The sequence below is a fragment of the Bos javanicus genome, chromosome 13, assembly GCF_032452875.1.
Source record: "Bos javanicus breed banteng chromosome 13, ARS-OSU_banteng_1.0, whole genome shotgun sequence".
NCBI lineage: Eukaryota > Metazoa > Chordata > Mammalia > Artiodactyla > Bovidae > Bos > Bos javanicus.
This window is the reverse complement of record NC_083880.1, coordinates 46,444,854-46,459,689: the sequence shown is the minus strand read 5'-3', so window position 1 is coordinate 46,459,689 and position 14,836 is coordinate 46,444,854. Positions and strand designations below refer to the sequence as shown.

Sequence of the window (14,836 nt, the reverse complement as noted above, 5' to 3'; positions counted from 1 at the left end):
AATTACCTGACTCAAAGCTGGAATGGAACTTGACTGAGAAGTTGTCTGAGATATGGGACCATTCATCTGTAAAATTGAAAACACCAGACACACCATCACTACCATGCAAAGAAACACATTTTCAAACCATGGTAATTTAGCAAAACAAAACCCACTGAGAAAAGCACACTTATATGACAAAGAAATTTAATGAGATAGTCAAAATGATGTAAGAGCCTTGAAATTTAAAATACTTTTAAATTCTGACTGGTGTTATTCTTTGTCATTTCAACTGGAAAAATTAAGAAAACCTACTTTTCCCAACATCATTTAGAAACTTTAAATATCATTGCCTGACATGATAATAGCTTACAATAAACAAATACACTCAAAATTTAAAATCTGTATTATAATTTCTAATTAACTCTTTAAATAAATACCACTACAATGGCTATCATATTATTAAAATATTTATAAATCACTGCCTTTATCTTAGTGATTTTAAGTCCAAAGCTCTAAGTCTTAAGAACTATAATGCCTGTGTTTTCTCTATCACTTAGAAATCTGAAATTTCCTCTACTAAGTAAGCCCTAAGTATACTCAGAATTTACCCCTATATTTAAGCATAAGTGTTCTGAGTAGAGTGCAGAGCCTGTTATCACAACAGAAGAGGGTGCACGGGCCAGCGCTGGCCTGGACGCCCACTCACCAGATGCGCGCTGTCTTTCCCTTCTTGGACTCGCTGGCCCTGCGGTTCAGCCACGACCTTAGTGTCCTGATCAGAAGTCATGAGCTGTTTACTTTGTGGCTCCACTGGGAGAAGTTCAATGTTAGCCAGAGAATCCTGTAAAACGACAGACAGTAAATTGGTAACTTGAAGTGCAGAGGGTAATTTAATTCTAAAATGAAACTATTAAGCAGTTTTAAAATCCTCAAGTTTTCTAGGTCATACGTTTATCCCTCTGCAGTCTAAGTAGTTTAAAGAAATGTGCCAATAATGTCCACCTTTCACACCCAAGAAATTACATTAAAAAAAAAAGTTTCTTCATATTAATTTGCTAACTATAATATTGTAAGATTTAGAAACCAAATGTTAACATATACAAACCCACTCATGTCCAGAAATTCATTTTTTAAAAACAGAAAATTATCAAAGTACTAGAACTCCAATTTGGGACTGATGAATGCCAAATTTATGTATATATAGAACTCTGTAATACTCCTAGAGGAAAACATAGGCAGAACCCTCTGACATAAATCACAGCAACATCTTCTTGATCCATCTCCCACAATAATGTAAATAAAAACAGAAAGAAAGAAATAGGGCCGACTTAAAAGCTTTTGCTCAGCAAAGGAAACAATAAAACGAAAAGACAACCCACAGATTGAGAAAATACTTGCCAACAATGCAACCAATAAGAGACTAGTCTCCAAAATTTACAAACAGCTTAAGACACCTAACAGCATCAAAATAAACAATCCACTCAAAAAATGGGCAAAAGACCTGAAAAGACATTTCTCCAAAGATAAACAGATAAGCAACAGGCACAAGAAAAGATGCCAACATGGCTAGTTATTAGATAAACGCAAATCAAAACTACAGTGAGATATCACCCCACACCAGTCGGAATGGTTAAATACAAAAAACCCACACACAATAAATGCTGCAGAGGGTGTAGAGAGAGAGAAACCCTCCTTCACTGCTGGTGGGAATGCTAACTGGTACAGCCACTATAGACAACAGTATGGAAGTTCCTTAAAAAACTAAGAATAGAGCTACCATATGACCCTGCAATCCCACTCTTGGGCATGTATCTGGAGAAAAACATGATTCGAAAGGTTATATGCACCCCAGTGTTCTTTATAGCCCTTTACAGTGGCCAAGACATGGAAACAACCCGAATATCCATCAACAGGGGAATGGATAAAGATGTGGTACATACATACAATGGCATGTCTGTGTGTCCATGCTAAGTAGCTTCAGTTAGGATGGACTCTTTGTGACCCTATGGATTATAGCCCTCCAGGCTCCTCTATTTATGGGATTCTCCAGGCAAGTATACTGGAGTGCGTTGCCAGGCCCTCCTTCAGAGGATCTTCCCAACCCAGGGGTTGAACCAGGGATTTTACATCTCCTGCATTGGCAGGTGGGTTCTTAACCACTGGCGCTTAATTCACTCCACGTGACACTCTCTAGGTCCCTTTATGTTGCTGCAAATGGCATTATTTCATTCTTTTAATGACTGAGTAATATATGATGGAATATTACTCAGCAATTAACAATGGAAACAGTGACAGACTTTATTTTGTTAGGCTCCAAAATCACTGCGGATGGTGACTGTAGCCATGAAATTAAAAGACACTTGCTCCTTGGAAAAAAGCAATGACAAATCTAGACAGCATATTAAAAAGCAGAGACATTACTTTGCCTACAAAGGTCCGTAGAGTCAAAGGTATGATTTTTCCAGTAGTCATGCATGGATGAGAGAGATGGACAATGAAAAAGGTTGGGCATCAAGGAATTGATGTTTTCAAACCATGAAAACATCATGGGACTGGAGAAGACTTTTGAGAATCCCTTGGACAGCAAGGAGATCAAACCAGTCAATCCTAAAGGAAATCAACCCTGAATATTTATTGAAAGGACTGATGATGAAGCTGAAACTCCAATACTTTGGCCACCTGATGCAAAGAGCCAACTTACTGGAAAATACCCTGATGCTGGGAAAGACTGAAGGCAGGAGAAAAGGGACAACAGAAGATGAGATGGTTGCAAGGCATCACCAACTCAACTGACATGAGTTTGAGCAAACTCCGGGAGATGGTGAAAGACAGGGAAACCTAGCATGCTACAGTCCATGGGGTCGCAAAGAGCTGGACACGACTGAGCGACTGAACAACAATTAAAAAGAATGAAATAATGCTATTTGCAGCAACATGCAGGGACTGACAGAGTATCACACTGAGTGAAGACAGAGAGAGAGAGAGAAGGAGAAATTATATACATCCCCTGTATGTGGAATCTAAAAAGAAATGATACAAAAGAACTTGCTTCAAAACACAGAGAGACTCACAGAAAACTAACTTATGGTTGCTAGGCGTGGAATGGCTAGTTATGGACTTTGGGATGGACATGTATGTACTGCTTCATTTAAAATGGATAACCAACAAGCACCTACTGTGTAATATGTGGAACTCTGTTCAATGTTATGTGCCAACTCGGATAGAAAGAAGGTTTGGGGGAAATGGATACATGTATATGTTTGGCTGAGTCCCTTTGCTGTTCAGCTGCAACTACACAACATTGTTAATCAGCTATACCCCAATACAAAATAAAAAGTTCAAAGTTTTGGAAAAAATAAAAGAAATTCATTTTTTAAGAACAGAAAATTACCGAATTAATAGAACTCTAATTTGGGACTGATGAATCCCAAATTTATGCATATACAGTTTTTGACCAGCCCATTTCATTTTCTTCTGGGAAAGCAGTAGTCTGGAGAAATAAACAAGTTTGTTTTAAAGGAATCCCTTCACAGTCTTGAAGCAAAGAAACCAAAAGCAATATGAACACAGGGCAAAGCATGCCAAGCAGCCTGCATACAGCTTTTGCTTGGCTCAACAGGTGGACACTGAACTTCATGTAATTTTCCCAAACGGATCATGAAGTAACACTGGCTTAGAAGGGATATCAGTTAATCATGATTTTGTATTACGAGTGTCAGAACCACGGTTCTCAGACATCCAGGTGTGACTTAAGCGTTCCCTCTCTTCACTGTAAGCTATGACTCCTCACAAGATAAAGTTGATTTAACACAGATTTTTCAAGCTCTTCTAAAAACACACAGCATCCAAGTGGCAGATAAATTTAAAAGCTGTTTTTGTCACTAGGTAAACCATGTAGGTTTTTAAGTTTCTATGATGGCACTTTCTATTCTCAATAATCTGCTTATGATAAATTCTCAAAACCCTTTATAATGAAATAATCTGATGATCAAAGGTAAACTAGTCCTACTGTTAAATGTATCAGCAACCACAGAAGCACAGAATCACTGAAACGCTGTACGATAGACTTGGAAATGTAAACTACTAACAGAGGAGAAAGGCCTGAAACAAATCAGTTTCAGAGATCCATGTTTTCCACAATGCAGAATGAATGACAAATATGTTAAACTGTAATCACCTGCAATGTGTTAAATTGTAAAATCCAGAAAATATGATGGTACCTGCACTGACAGTCACAGCAGGGAGGTGCAGATGCTTTTTTACACTATTAACTTGAGTATTAAAATTCTCGAAGGGGGGAAAAAAATGTCTGGCTGAAAACAAGATACAAAGAGAAAAAAAATCAACTGCAAGAGTCCTTTATTATATATACTACCTATATTTTTTTCAGTCGGTCACAAATTACGCCCCTTGTGACTGAAACAGCACACCACAGATAGGAAGTAGTCCTGCACAACAAACCCAGGATGTGATCTTACTGCAACCTTGCAGCAAACACAAGCACACAGGAAGGCCTAGGGGCTCCGCGAAGCTGGACCAGGAGCCTGACTTCAATACAAACAAGGACAAGATACACATACAGTCCCAACTGTGGCTTTGTTTATATGGCTTTATCTGTTATGTTTAATAATGATAATAAATAAAATGAGACCCTAGCTTTTAGGGATGCATACTGAAATACTTCCAGGGGAGATAATGTGATGGGGGGCAGAGACATGGGGGCTCACAGGTGCTCTTCCCGGGAGAGGAGAAGGAGGGGTCATGATATGATCCTGTCTACTTCTGTATTTCTACAACAGTGTATAAGCCAAGGATGAAAAGGCAGCCATGGCAGCAGCTTAGTACAACAGTGGTTCTGCTCTGACCTGGGCAACCCATATGAACAAGCAATCATACACCCTGTCTCTAAATTACCAACCTGACACATGCATTTTTTTAAAAAAACCCAACAATTGCTGAAGTTGCCAAGTGGTGTTATACTGAGTAAACTACAAAGCACTGAAATTATAGACTTTATTATCAAATATCTCAATCTAAAATAAGACTTAAAGAATACTGACAACAACTCCAATAAAACACAAAATAATTTTTTCATTACTTGTTTAAGAAACCAAAACTATTTTAAGACTTACAGCTATATAACCTATTGCTTCTTGGCATAAAGCAGGTCTCAAGGCTGTGAAGAGAAAAAGGCAAAGGGGGAAGAGATCTACTTTCAAAGCAAACTGTTTCTTGGCGTAAGACCTGGTAACAGGACAACCTAAAGGTGTTCAGAGGCAACTTTCACAAAAACTTAATGAGCCAAACAAAAGGGATCATCTTCCTGATTTGATTTAATTTTCTATTTACATGAAAAAACAAAGACATGAAATCAGAGGCCCCTCCCCCCCAACCAAGTGGTCTCTAGGCTAGCAGACTGTTAATTCCATCTGTCAAAGCTCCACCTCAGAAAGTTTTTACTAACCTTATCAACTACTTGGGAGCGTATAGTTCTCTTAGTTCTGTTTCTAAACAATTCTTTTCACACATACCCGAAATGTTTGTTTTATAAGTAAAAACTTATTTAGGTCTTCTTGGACACTCAAGACAATCCTTAAAAAAATATAAATCAATCTCAAACCTAACTATTTATCAAGCTGGTGGCATAAATATCCAAAGAAGAGTTATTCTAAGTGACATTAAAAGAGAGTATTCACACACAAAATCCTGAAAACTCACAAGAAAATCTTAAAATGCACTCAGGAGGCTTGTTCTTTGGGGCAAATATTGGTATTATTTTGAAGCTATTTTATGTATTATACACACACATACACAAACTGTAATATAATAAGAAAAATAAGAATTACATTAAGTACTAAGACTTTCAACGTAAAAGGAAACACAAACATAAAATCAAACAAGCTAGGTAAAATCCACAGAATCATTTTATATTTACTGTAAATGTAACTTTTAAAATTACAGTTGGCCCTTGAACAAGGGGGTTTTTGAGGCACATGTGGGTCCACTTATATGCAGATTTTTTTTCTTTTCAATAAAATGGATATGACCTGTGGTTGGCTGAATACAAAATGCAGAACCAGGGATACCCAGGTACAGAACCCTGGGCAGGGAGGGCTGCGTGTCAAATCACAAGTGGCTCTTCGACTGTTGGGGGTCAGCACCTCTAGCCCCTGTGGTGTTCAAGCTCAGCTGTATAGATTTTCTTCAGCTTTCGCTATTTGTTCTACTAACATCCCCATCCTATGCCAGGTCCTACTCTCAGATCCCACACTGCACTGAGCTGTCACTTCTCTCCAGTCTCCTCCGACCTGTGACAGCTCCTCAGTCAGCCACATTTGTGCGGAATATTGCTCAGTTTGAGATGAACCTGGGACACTGTATCGCGACAGCAAGGAAGCTCTCTAAGACCCCTGTGGTGCCGTCACAGAAGCAACAGGAAAGGAAGAGAGGGGCTCCTGATGGCCAAAGACAGAGAATGCGAGAGGCACAAAGAATGAATGGAAACAAACGTACAAAAATCCACAGTGGTTACAGGCCACCACTACACCAGTGACCAGTGGAGGCTATTAAGACACCAACACCTTTTTCTGAAGATTGCTCCAGGGAAACAAGCCATCAGCCTGCCCTTGCTGAATGAATATTTAGCACAACTAAAGACCAGGGCATGCTGTTCACTACACAGGAGTCACAACTAAAAACAGGGTGGATGACAGAATCTGGAAATCAAGTTGCGATCGCTAATGAAATGATCGCTGATATCTGCTAGAAAGGAGGCAAAGAGCTGACGGGGAGCTCAGAGGGACTGAAGCCACTTTTCAACCTGATGACTAACATGCAACAAGTGGGGATTACACTCTTAACAGGATGAAGAGCATCAGGTCAATGAAATATTCTTGCCAAAACAGAACCTGTGTTTAACCAAACTTCCAGACCCCACTCCCAATTTAAAGAAAACCCTGGGAACAGTATGCGTTAAACAACACCAACGAATGTTACAAGCTAACCCCAAAATGTGGGGCATACTACAGACAGATGCCCCATTTCTACAGCAAACCTGAGACGTGGGGAAAAAAAGGGGGAGATTTTTATTGCTACAAAATGGAAAAGCTTTAACCAAAATAACCTTATGTATGAGAAATGTATCTGGACCCAGATGCAAATAAATTAAATTAAAACGTATTTTTGACAGGAAAAATTGAATGTTGCGTGGGTGATCAAAGGTATTACAGAATGATTAATAATTTTGTTGAGTGCAATGAAGGTGCTTTGGCTTTTATTTTTAAATGTCTCATCTTTAAAAGATATAAACTAAAAGACTACAGATGAAATTACACATCTGGAATTTGGACATAATTAGCTTTGGAATACGCTAATAACTTTTTTGTGAGTGTTAAGGAAAGAGAAGAAACAAAAATACAAGAATGCAGCAAGCTGATGGAAGCTAAACTGAGGTAATGGGTACCATACATGGAGGACTGCTGCAATATCCTCCTTCTTCTAAGGTTAAAGTCCATAATAAAAGCTAACAAGACTCATCTAACTAGGATACAGTATCAACACACACCCAAAACTCCCCATACTTACGTCTATTTAAAATATGTACTAATGAAACAATTCAACAATATGTAAACCATTTTATAATAATACTCATGGCAGCTTTAGTCAAAAAGGGGAAATAAACACTGAACTATAGAAAAGCAAAAAATAAAGCAATATATTAAAAGTATTAAAAATATTCACCATGATTATATAAAGTAAAAAAAGCAGGATATTAAAAAGCTGTGGACAGTATAATTGCAACTATATTTTTAAAATTCATATAACTGTGAATATTTAAAAATGAAACAAACGAAACTAAGAGGAAGGACCCCAGATGACTAACAATGTATAGTTAAGATTAAAACTCAAGGATCATGTTCCACTTTGCTTCATTTCTGTAGGTTCAACTTTTTTTTAATAACTATTTATATAATCACACATACCTAATAAAACTCATTGGCTGGCTGATTTCATGTTTATCAAACAACTACCTAATCCTTTAGGGTCGAGCAGAGTCTACAGAAAGAGCAGATACTGACCCAGTTGCCCATTAGTATAGGTAATAAAACTGTTGTTCAGTTTTCACAACATTTTCTCATGCAATGATATCATCAGTCTTGTTCTCTGAGATAGGGGGTCTCAAAGTGTGGTCTGGACCCCATGAGAGGTCCCAGAAGCCCCTTCTGGGGCCAAGAGGTTGAAACGATCAATGCTGAATGCCCTTATTCTCTTCTCACAGAAGCACAGTGGATTTCTGGTACAGGACCAAAGTTCAAGGGTACATGAGAAGACTATTAACATACTACTCCCTTTCCCAGCCACATATATGTGTGAAGCCAGATATACCTCTTATATGTCCACCAAAGCAGCATGTCACTAACAGAGCAAACGCAGAAGCAGACGAGATTCCAGCCGGGATTCAATTAAATCACACATTAAAGAGATTCACAAAAATACGTAACAATGCCACTCTCATCATTAAATCACTTTTTGTTTTGGAAAAGAGTGCTATTTTTTCACAGGCAATGTTATTTATATTACATGTAACGAGTTTGTTATTATTCAAGAAAAATACATATTTAAAATTTCTAAGTCTTAATTTTTAACATAGAAAGAACCAAGTCATGTAAACAAAAGCTCTCAGGGACCTTCAATGTTTAAAAGTGTAATGAGGTCTTGAGCCCACAAGGTTTGAGAACCACTGACAAAAGATACAACTAGTTCTAACTGACAAGTGCTTGGTGTTCATGGCTGGGAAGACATGCCACTCTCACGATGGCCAACAGATCAACCCACAATCAATCAATCGATCCACAGAGTCAATACAATCCATAAAAATTCAACCAGCCTTCTTTGCAGAAACTGATGAACTGATCCTAAAATTCCTACGGAAATGCAAGAGACCCACAAAACAATCAAAACAAAGCTGGAAGACGGACCCTTCCTGATTTCAGAACTCACTCCAAAATTAGAGGAATCAAAAGTGTGGTGCTGGCCAAAAGACAGATTAATGGAACAGAACTGAAAATCCAGATATAAACCCTTATACTCAGGGTCAATTATTTTCAAAAGGGTACCAAGACCACTCAATGCAGAAAAATACTCTTTTCAACAAATGATGCTTGGACAACTGAATATCCACATGCAGGAGAATGGAGCTGGACCCCTAACTTACTCTCTATACAAAGATTAACTCAAAATGAAGCAAACACCCATATGTAAGAGCTAAAACTGTAAAACTCAGAAGATAATAGAGAAAGGCTTCAAGAAAATGTACTTGTGTCAATGGCTTCTTAGATTGGACACCAAAAGCACAGACAACAAAAGAAGAAAATAAACTGGTCTTCATCAAAACTTTTGTGCTTCCAAGAATACCACCCAGAGTGAGAGAAAATATTTGCAAATTACACATCTGATAAGGGACACATAACTATATATCGAATAAATAATTCCTAAAACTAAGTAAGAGACAAGTTAAAAATGGGCCAAGAATCTGAATCGACATTTCTCCAAAGAAGATATAAAAATAGCCAATAAGCAGGTGAGAATATGCTTAACATCATAAATCACTGCTGCTGCTGCTAAGTCGCTTCAGTCGTGTCCGACTCTGTGCGACCCCATAGATGGCAGCCCACCAGGCTCCCCTATCCCTGGGATTCTTAAGGCAAGAAAACTGGAGTGGGTTGCCATTTCCTTCTCCAATGCATGAAAGTGAAGTCACTCAGTCGTGTCCAACTCTTCACGACCCCATGGACTGCAGCCCACCAGGCTCCTCCGTCCATGGGATTTTCCAGGCAAGAGTACTGGAGCGGGGTGCCACTGCCTTCTCCCTTAAGTCACTAGGGAAATGCAAATCAAAACATCACTCACTGGCATGGCTATAATCAAAACAACAAATAGTAAGTGTTGACAAGGGTGTGCAGAAATGAGTTCTTCATACATTGCTGGTGGGAATTTAATAGCACACAGGCACTTGGGTGAACAGCTTCAAAATGCTTAATCCATTATGACTCAGCAACTGCACCTCTAGGTACATACCCAAGGGAACTGGCTTCCTCCTTCCTGGAGGCAATCTTGAGTCCCCTTCTCAACCCGTCCTCATTACCCACAGCCTCTCTGCTCTTTACAGCAACAATCACTCTGAGCTTCTCAAAGGTATCCATGTGTTTCTTCTTCTCATGAACAAGACATAACAGAACAATAAATCCCACCAACGATATGCTACAATTTACCCCAAAGAGATTTGCTCTGTCACTAACTCTAATACATATTTTACTATCCTGTTGTCTAAATACTTTTTCTGTATTTGCAGCTAAGTATGCTCAAGTCTCCTCTGATGCCTGGTAACTGTGTGTGATCAAGAGGAATGAGTCAAGGAACAGAGAATGAGCAGAGAAGACGGCTGAGACAAGATGCTATCACACAGACGTGGGTTCTGAGGGCTCCAGCATGATGACAGGGATCATTCTATTAAAAAAAAAAAATAGTAAACATTCAACTAGGTAAGTAATCAATTTTACCTAAACATGGAAAATGGATTGTTAAGAACTTCAGAGATTGTCTTCATTAAATAGTGTGTGATCCCCTTTGAGAATCAATTAGAAAAGTCAAAATCTGTTACTTTCCATGTCTACTTTGCAGACCTTTGAAACTGATAAAACTCATTAGAAAAAACAAAAATGGTCCAAAAAGCTAAATCAAATCATTAAAGCACAACCCTAGCGTTTTGGGACTGGAAGAACATGTGTTTGGGCTTCTCAGGTGGCTCAGTGATAAAAGAATCCGCCTGCCAAGCCAGGAGTTCCAGGAGACCCTGGTTTGATCCCTGGTTGGGGAAGATCCCCTGGCAGGAGGGCCTGGCAACCCACTCCAGTATTCTTGCCTGGGAAATCCCATGGACAGAGGAGCCTGGTGGGCTACAGTCTATGGGGTCACAAAGAGTCAGATACAACTTGATTAAACAAAAACAAGAAAATAAAACACCACAATGGCAATTAGTTACTCATACATTTGCTTTGTGTTGCTGGCTGGGCTATTCTGTTTACCTCACTGCTGTCTGCATCACCCTGCTGCTGCTGCTGCTGCTAAGTCGCTTCAGTCGTGTCCGACTCTGTGCAACCCCATAGACAGCAGCCCACCAGGCTCCCCCATCCCTGGGATTCTCCAGGCAAAAACACTGGGGTGGGTTGCCATTTCCTTCTCCAATGCATGAAAGTGAAAAGTGAAAGTGAAGTCACTCAGTTTCTCGACCCCGTGGACTGCAGCCTACCAGGCTGCTCTGTCCATGGGATTTTCCAGGCAAGAGTACTCTGCATCACATATAGTATCTAAAATGCACATTCCTGTCTCACTCCAGAATAACTTGTGAGTATCTTGGGGCAGATCAGCTATGTACTTTCCACAGCACATTACCAGATTATATACTTAACTGAATCTGTAGACCTGAATGGTGGGGATGTCTACAGAGCAACGGATACGGCTTCCAGGAGGGCTGTTACTCTAACTTCTTGTTTTTTAAGACTCACTGTCTCTATGATGGTCCATTTTGTCCACGGAGTTGTCTTAATGATAAATGAAAGAGAGCAACCCAATCTCACCGTAGTAGCTGTTTAATTACACTTTTAAATTGGCAGTCAGTACAGAAATATGTATGTTTAAACAGATGCTGCCAATAAAGTATGATTTTTTTTAATTTCCTTTTATATATACCTACCTGTGCTTCTATCAAAAAAAGAAAGGAGGAGGAAAAGGTAACTCTTATTCATAGTTTAACCTGGTTCTGCTCTTAGGGAAAGCATAAAATCAAACACAACATGCAAAAACTTATGTCTTAGCCAAGTAAGAGTGGGAAAGCATCTATATGAGATGTACACCCTAAAAATTACATTAAAAACTTTTTACACAAAGTGCTTTCAATTGAGAACTAGATAATACTACACAAAAAAATTTTAAAGGTCCCTTCAAGCTTTAAGGATTAAAGTTGGTTTATGAAATCTCACCGGAGAAGGCAATGGCACCCCACTCCAGTACTCTTGCCTGGAAAATCCCATGGATGGAGGAGCATGGAGGGCTGCAGTCCATGGGGTCGCTGAGGGTCGGACACGACTGAGCAACTTCACTTTCACTTTTCACTTTCATGCATTGGAGAAGGAAATGGCAACCCACTCCAGTGTTCTTGCCTGGAGAATCCCAGGGACAGGGGAGCCTGGTGGGCTGCCGTCTGTGGGGTCGCACAGAGTCGGACACGACTGAAGTGACTTAGCATAGCATGAAATCTTACCCCAGAGTAGTCAATTATTTGAAAAGATTATTTTACTAGGTTATAAGGAATTCTAAATAAACTATTTGAAACAACCAAAACAATATGGAGTGGACTTAAAAATTCTTCTCAGGACTCCCCTGGTGATCCAGTGGCTAAGACTCCACGCTCCCAATGCAGGGGTCCTGGGTTCAATCCCTGGTCAGGGCACTAGATCCCACACGCTGCAACTAAGAGACCAGGCACAGCCGAACGACCCCATGGACTGTAGCCTACCAGGCTCCTCTGTCCATGGGATTTTAGTACTGGAATGGATTGCCATTTCCTTCTCCAGGGGATCTTCCCAAACCAGGGACTGAACACAGGTCTCCCACATTGTAGACAGACACTTTACCATCTGAGCCACCAGGGAAGTCCTGAATAAATAAACAAATATTTTTAAAAATAAGAATTCTTCTCTTACTCTGCTTGTGGTTGTAATGGTGGTTCTGTAAAATTCTGGTAAATGTGAGCGTAAAGGGGAAGGGGAACACATCCTTAGAGTTACAGCCTTCTGCCCCCCAAGTGTAACTTCTTGCTTTTATCATGAGTTGCTTCTTTCCCAAGAGAAGAGTATCTCCTAAAACAGTCACACACTTTTTCACCAGAGGGAGAAGAAAATGGAAAGTGCAAGCTTTGTTAACTGACATCTTTCTGGACAGGACCAGGAAGTCCTGAGGCCAAGCCTACACCCTGTGCAGGACACAAGGCAGCACGTCGACACCACCAGCCTAACGTGGAAGGGGTAAGCGCACCCAGAATGATGTTGTTTCACAGCTGAAAGGTTAACGGTCCTGAGTTCAGCCTGTTGAGAATGAACTCTGACCACCATTTGTCTGCTGCTCAACTTGTTTTCCGGAGAAGTCAATGGCACCCCACTCCAGTACTCTTGCCTGGAAAATCCCATGGACGGAGAGGCCTGGTGGGCTGCAGGCCATGGGGTCGCTAGGAGTCAGACACGACTGAGCGACTTCACTTTATTTTTTCACTTTCATGCACTGGAGAAGGAAATGGCAACCCACTCCAGTGTTCTTGCCTGGAGAATCCCAGGGACGGGGAGCCTGGTGGGCTGCCATCTATGGGGTCGCACAGAGTTGGACACAACTGAAGTGACTTAGCAGCAGCAGCAGCAGCAACTTGTTTTCACCAAGAACTACCTCCCAGGTTGAAAGTGAACCCCCCCTCGACCCCAGCCAGGGGCCAGATGCGTAGGGTCTGGCCAGTAGTCTGCCAGGCGGAGAGACCTCCTCATCCTTTCCTGCCTCAGGGCCCTCACTTCGACCCCAAGTCCTTCTCACATCAGTCTGCTCAGCTGCTGCAAAGCCCCTTGTGGGTGAGCATCCGCACCTCTGTCTCAGCCATACACTCACTGTGCTGATGGAAAGCTCGATGTGGCTACACAGAGCAGGAGAAAACCACTACTGCTGACCTTCCATATGTAGAACCACCTTCTATATTTTATGTTTACCTTAGGGGACTGCGTATATGTAGTTTTGGTTTTTTAACTATAAAGCTTTAGTACTTCCAATCTGAATATGTGATCACTGAACATGAGATTATTGAAACTCTCCACAAAAGTCTTCACTTTCTCTCATTTACATTGGAAAACAAAAAAATGCTGATGGCCAAATACAGCATTTGGTACTAGTATACACTTGTACCAAAAGTCAGAATCAATACCACAAGTCTTTCAAGAGACCCAGAAGTCCTCTTTAAAAATAAACTCTAGATTGTGCATTTCTTAACTCTTTTTCTAAGGGAAAAAGCCTCAATTCATCTCATCCTTCTAATGAATCATGCATTTCTTCAAGTACTATCACATTCTATTGTGCTTTCTAATTTATAATCGCATAACTGCAGTTTTTCAGTTGAAAAAACATAATACTCTTTCAATACAAGAGGAACATTGGGGGAGGGTAAGCGGAGAAGGCAATGGCACCCCATTCCAGTACTCTTGCCTGGAAAATCCCATGGACAGAGAGGAGCCTGGTAGGCTGCAGTACATGGGGTCGCTAAGAGTTGGACACGACTGAGCGGCTTCACTTTCACTTCTCACTTTCCTGCATTGGAGAAGGAAATGGCAACCCACTCCAGTGTTCTTGCCTGGAGAATCCCAGGGATGGGGGAGCCTGGTGGGTTGCCGTCTATGAGGTCACACAGAGTTGGACACGACTGAAGCAACTTAGCAGCAGCAGCAGCAGCAGCAAGCAGCTCAGAACTCAGCACTCTGAAGAACTGCACACACTTCAGAGCTCCTCCAACCCTGTGCTGCTCAAACTGGGACTCGCTGACAATCCCGGGGGGGCACCGAAGAACCAGAACTAGAGGCAGCACGACTGTTTCAAGTTCTGGAATCACATATAAATTTAGTAATTAAAAAAAAAAAGACCGTACACTTCAGTGAAAGGGAAATATTCCACAACAACTATAATCTTACACAACTCTTTCTCAAAAACTAGACCTCGAAAGTCAAGGCAAAGAACCCAAAAACATATAAACTGCATCTTAGAAAACTTT

General features: G+C 40.5%; 1 protein-coding gene across 2 annotated transcripts in view; it reads right to left on the bottom strand.

Annotated features, from left to right (window-relative positions):
* Positions 1-14,836, bottom strand: part of LARP4B (La ribonucleoprotein 4B) — a 91,202-nt gene that overhangs the window by 57,660 nt on the left and 18,706 nt on the right. For both annotated transcript variants that reach the window (XM_061436548.1, XM_061436549.1), the window contains exons 2-3: positions 689-823; positions 7-66 (exon numbers count right to left, since the gene is read on the bottom strand). In XM_061436548.1, coding sequence (XP_061292532.1) covers positions 7-66; positions 689-769 — 141 coding nt within the window. In that variant the 5' untranslated portion in view covers positions 770-823. The remainder of the gene's footprint in view (positions 1-6; positions 67-688; positions 824-14,836) is intronic.